General features: G+C 39.2%; 1 protein-coding gene across 1 annotated transcript in view; it reads left to right on the top strand.

Moving 5' to 3' along the window:
- Positions 1-343: 343 nt before the first annotated feature.
- acss3 (acyl-CoA synthetase short chain family member 3) overlaps positions 344-6000 on the top strand; it is a 43172-nt gene continuing 37515 nt past the window's right edge. The window contains exons 1-4 of the mRNA XM_065951056.1: positions 344-820; positions 2836-2980; positions 3702-3890; positions 4937-5071. Coding sequence (XP_065807128.1) covers positions 495-820; positions 2836-2980; positions 3702-3890; positions 4937-5071 — 795 coding nt within the window. The 5' untranslated portion in view covers positions 344-494. The remainder of the gene's footprint in view (positions 821-2835; positions 2981-3701; positions 3891-4936; positions 5072-6000) is intronic.

Below are 6000 nucleotides of genomic sequence, written 5' to 3'. Positions count from 1 at the left end.
TTTCCTTACAAGTGAAATTCCCAGTTAACGTCTCTAGGGAATTTGTTGCTAAAAGAAGGATTTTATTCAAGCAGACCACCAAAAGTTCAAAAGTTAAGCCACAGCTTTTTATAACAAACACTGCAGGCTGGTTCACTGTGATTTGTATTCAAACAGATTACATGAATGAACACTCTATTAGTAAAAATAAAAGCCTACTTATGGCTGGTTTACAGTGTTTTTCTTTTGTTTTGCATTAAAGTTTTGTGGAGTTGTGCTACAGTTTAGATTGTGCCTCACAGCTCCTCCTGCGTCAAGTACATCCAGTTCATAGTTCGCATTCCTTCAGTGGATTGTAAGGATTTTCTGTTGACGTCTCCCTTTAAGTGGCCCCACTACTGATGACGTCGGCTCAGAGTTGTGTAGTAGGATCTCGGGTGCCTCACCTGCAGGGAAACACCGGAAGAAGTAGCATTGCGTGAAAGTTTCTCCTTTTAGAAACAACAACGGCAACAATGCACTTCCAAATAAAACACATGTTGCGCCTGAGTCACTGCGACTCCCTGCTGCGCAAAAGGACACTCGGGAGGAAACTGTGGACTTTTTCAGCTGCACAACAACAAGGCATTAGAGCTGCAGGATCCCATGCATGTGCAGATTTAAAGAAGTATTACGCCTTGCGGTGTTGCAGGAACTATGCATCAGATTCCTCGTACAGTCGAGCCTTTGCCTCAGCGAGGGACAATCCCGAGACTTTCTGGAGTCAGATGGGACAGGATATTAACTGGTTTGAACCGTGGAGTAAAACTTTGCACGCTGAGGACCCAGTGTTTCCAAACTGGTAGGTATCTGTGTGACAAGCAAACACAGCAAGAGGGATTTCTGCGCGACACTTTCATGTGACAAGTGGGACTGTTAAAGAGTGGAAAACATGAGAAACATGGAAGGGTACACAACTTGCGCTTGACTGCCACCTATCTCCAAGTCATAGCCAATATTCTCAAAGCTCTGTTTACTTGGATGTCCCTGAAAAGGTTTCGAACTTAAGGGAAATAAATGAACGATTATTTTCAGATTTAATGTATGACCCTTAATTGCTTACAACTTAGCCTGGTAGACTAATTAAAGTAGTACTGGACATTAAAATAAGATAATCCTTTATTTATCCCACAATGGGGGAACATTGTTACAGCAGCAAAGAGCAAAGATTGCAAACAAGAAGTGAACACAGTACAATTTAAATAACAAAAAAAGAAAAATTAAGAATGTACAAAAAAATAGATTTAAAAAAAAAAACAATTTTGGCAGTAAGATCCAGATAGTTATGAAGATTACATAATCAATAAAATGGACATAATTTGAGTTTTTCTGGTCTCCAGTAGTCTCTTCTTTAAAAAATATGACTTATTTGTAGATTTCTTTGACATAGGCTAGAGTTCTAATCAATCAGTTATTATTAATATTTTCGATGAAAGATAAGAGTCAATGTTTTTATTGGGAAAAGGAAATTAGGATAAGATGAGATGACATAGAACTTTAATAATCCCTAAGGGAAATTCTTTGGTCAGGTTGCTCAGTAATAAGAAACATAATTTAGTGTATTACAAGTATTAAGTGGATATGGGTTTGATTAAAAGACAAAACTGGATAATAGAGATGATAAGTGGAGTTACAGAGTGAGATAAGTATGACAGTACGGCTTTAACCTCGGTAAAAGGTAAATAAACGTGAAAGTTCAGACACAGACCCAGGTGCCGTTTATGAAAGCTCCAGGTCGTGCCTACAATATCAAATGATAACAAAATAATGACAAAACATACGCCTGTTAATTAAAAATAGTTAGAAATCATTTTCAAAGCAGAAAAAGAAAATTGTACATAATCTAAATAAAAGGAAACAATATGTATATTCTTGGTTAGTCACTTCCGAGAGTTGAATGAAAGTTTTGCTAGCTAAAGACGAGGTGCAGTAGTAGGCACACACTGGATTTATTATAACTAAATCGTATCTTAAATTCTACTAAATGTCACTGGATAAAAGCATACATTATTAAAATGCATGGCAGCCTACATAATGGTCCTGCAAGGAGAATGTAATGAAAATGAAAATATTTCTGTGGGTGTTTTTTCTTTTTTTCTCAAAGTAGCAGGAGCTGCTTAAGTCTCAGACTGTTCAAATGAAGGTACACAGCCAGCGTGTTCCTCTCTGTCTGCCTTCCAAAACAGCAGTTTCCCAGACACCATCTGCTCAACCTGCTCGCTGCTCTTCATCCATATGCACAGCTTTGAAACTGTCGCTTTATCAACTACAGTGATTTACTGTGCGCTGCTGGCACACATTAATGCATATGCTTTTTCTTTGAGTTCAATTCTTCAGGTTGTGTTCCATTTTCTCATTACCAACCAAGAATAGACACTTTACAACATTATGTTTATCAATAATAAATAAAAAAAAAGGCACAAGTATATAATCTTAAGCAGTGGTTCTCATGTTATAGCATCAGGACACACTACCAACTCTTTCTTGTAAATTGCAGTTTTTCAAAAATATTTTTTAACCAATCAGATTAATTTAATGGATTTAAAAACATTTAATTTAATGTTTTGTACTTTTAGATGGTACACAACAAAGAGAACAAAACTAACATGTTTAAAAGCACTTCTGACAAAGTAGTTTTTTCCATGGACGCACATGCAACACACTGAAAACGGCTCAGTGACCCACCAGTTGGGACACACTAACTGTATGTCTTACTTAAAAAATAATTTTCCAGTACATGTTAAAAACTATTATTAATCTTTGATCGGTTTACTTCTTTTGCTGATTGATTTTTGTTTGTTTGTGCTTCTCTTTCAGGTTTGTTGGAGGGAAGTTGAACATGTGCTACAACGCTGTGGATCGTCATGTAGAGAGCGGTCGTGGAGAGCAGCCTGCAATCATTTATGAGAGCCCAGTGACTGGAACTAAGCAGATCATCACTTTCAGAGAACTGCAGGACCAGGTGATTTTTTATCAAATGCCAAAGTCACAGATCTGAGCAGCCCTGGATCTTAACCGCGATCTTTACTCCCAGAATTTGTGGTAAAACATCGCCTGTTAGACCAGAAAACTGCAGCTGGAATTTTGTGCACTGAAAAAATAAATAGTCAGTGTTGCCATGACGATGAATAAATGTTCCACCCTTCCGCTAAGACAATTGGCCAAGTTTTTGTCTCTGCAAGGGCAGCGTGAGCCACAATTAGCATAAAGGGCAGCACAACAACTAAAACAGATAGAAAAAGAAGTAATTAACTTGATTGACATTTGGACAGATGTTTGAGTTTGAACCAGCCTCCAAAGCAAGCGCTGTTATCAGAATGTGTTCCAATTGAACGAACACTTGGCTACATCTTAATTAGTTTATTTTCCTCAAAGGGAAAAAGTAATTAAATATGGTTTCCAAAAATAAAAAGAGCTCATTTAATTGTCTTATAATTCTCTATTTATGTAGCCAGTAATGGATTTGTAGAAACATAATAGCATAAATAATCAAGAAACATTTCACATGAAGAAATGCACAATGTGCCTTTTCGCAACATTAATTAATCACAACATGTTTGTTATCGCAATCAAGGACAGTTGAAGTGGATTTGTGCAGATATTTGAAAGAGTCAGTGAATCTTGATGCCAGAATGTTGTCTTTAAGTACTCTGCGTCCCCCCCCCCCCTGTTTCTTGATCCAGGTGTCCAGGTTAGCAGGAGTCTTGGTGAAGAATGGAGTGCAGAAAGGAGATCTGGTTGTCATCTACATGCCCATGGTGCCTCAGGCGATGTTCACCATGCTCGCCTGCGCACGGATCGGTGCCCCACACAGCCTCATCTTTGGCGGCTTCGCTTCCAAAGAGCTCTCTGTTCGCATCAATCATGCCAAGGTAAGAAAAGAAAAAAACCAAAGTCTTGTTATTCACCTGGTGGTTGAGATTTATCTCTTCTTGAGGCGTGACAGCGTGACAGCGTGACAACATGATCTTAATTAAATCAGAGTCACTCTTCAGCACCCTGGCTACCTAAGGATATGCTGATGCAATGACTTTTTGTTCTTTTCAAGTACTGAAACAAAGCTGAGCAACAATGTGAGTGCACATTAATAATTTTGCATTCCTAATTTTCATGTTGCGTTAGTAATGTGCACCATTCATTCTGAATTATATGCAAAGCACTGCAAGCCAGAGGGGCCTGAGGCATCTTTGTTTCGTTAAGCTTCAAATAAATCCTTCAGCGTGGAAGGCACACCTTTCCCTCCTGCAAGCGCTCACTCACATATGATGTGATTACCATCTGCACAAACATTTGACAACAGGGCTAAAGGAAGAGTTGATAACACAAATGTGATATTTTGACAGGAAGTGTTCCTCGAGATATGATTCCTATCATTGAATGTGTTTATGCAGAATTAATTTCAAAGAAATGCTTTGTTATTCATCTTCCAGGAACTGCTTGATCAAGAGTTAATACTCTTACTGTTGAGGTTCATTTGAGGAGAGCAGATGAATTGTTAATACTCTTAAGAACAAGTATTCTCTTAGAAATCATAGTAATAGATTGTTCCCTTTGTAATCTGACATTAAAGCAGATAAAAGGAAAAGCTAATGATTATTTTCTTCTTGAGCGATCCTGTAGAAGTTGCAGTACCTTACAACGACCACCATGGGAGCTTGTGCTGTACTGTAGCTTTTCAGGACAATCTTCTTTTATGTGGGACAAACTGTGTGTGTATTAACTTTTTTCAATCTCAAGACTTACTGAAAATACTTATGAATACTGAAAACTGCTTATGTTGTCTGTATTTGGCTCAACACGTTTCCAACCTCTTAAAAAGGCAGAAAAAGATGTCAAGTCAAGCCCGATGGTGCTCAGCTATAGAATCATGGTGTTTTCAAACACAACCGACTTCTCACTCAGTCTCTTTGTTTCTCAGCCCAAGCTGATGGTTACCGCCTCGTTTGGCATCGAGCCAGGCAGAAAAGTGGAGTACCTCCCTCTGGTGGAGAAGGCCTTGGAGATGAGCTCTCACAGGCCCTCCAAAGTCCTCATCTACAACAGGCCTAACATGGTAAGAAGCAGAATGCATCACCAAGCCAAATTATTTCTAGTGCAGTGTAATGTGGGGGATTTGATAAACAGTGAAGTGGTTTTTTTTTTCTTCTTCTACTTCTGAAGTTTTGCAAAATAAGTGTGAAAAAGGAAAATAATAGAAATAAGAAGACAGTCTTAGGTAGCGTCCTCGTTTTGGATCTTAAACCCTGAGGGTAGAAGCTCTTAGATTTGTCCTTGTGTATTTGATACTTCGGTGTTCTCACCGCTGAAAGGAGAAGAGGCCATTATCTGGTTGTCCTTTGCTTCAGTGGTTCTTCAACTTTTTCTGCAGGGCCCCCCTTTGGTAGATGGAAAATGCATCCACATACACTAAAACATACTATCATGAAGGTCTTTTAAGGAACAAATCCCTCTGTCTTAAGAATTTATTTGAAACATGGTCTGCGGAAAAATACCAAATTTCAACTTTAGTGTGAGAAGTGAAAGAAAAAATACAACAGGCCACTTTTAGAGAGGAATTGACCGTGGGGCTGGCAGGGAAAATTCCAGGGAAAGTCTGAGTGTCTTGCTTGTGTTCACTCCTGCAGCTCAGCACGAATATTTCAGGAGGTTTTCAGGAGTTTTGCGTACATGTGAATTGCACCTTCACATAGGTAGGATGCGGCAAAAAGAGTGGAGGCAGGGCTCTCGGCGGTAGTGTGCACCCTTACCCACCGCAACTCTGTAAGCTACTGTGTAAGAGGCCAGTTAAGAATTTGATGGCACAGATGCAGCTTAAGTGAAACCCTTCAATCAAACAGGCTTCTCTTCGTCTGTGTGGATTGTGTGGTCTTAACTTGTTAGGCTTCCTGCTGTGAGGAGCTCATACTTTGAGCCACAGCACACATTGTAGTCTCTCTCCATTAGCCGCCATAAAGGGTCAAGCTGAGGGCGAGATATGACATG

The sequence above is a fragment of the Labrus bergylta genome, chromosome 23 (genome assembly GCF_963930695.1).
Source record: "Labrus bergylta chromosome 23, fLabBer1.1, whole genome shotgun sequence".
In the NCBI taxonomy this organism is placed as follows: Eukaryota; Metazoa; Chordata; class Actinopteri; order Labriformes; family Labridae; genus Labrus; species Labrus bergylta.
The sequence above is the reverse complement of the archived record's forward strand: the minus strand, read 5'-3'. Positions and strand labels throughout refer to the sequence as shown.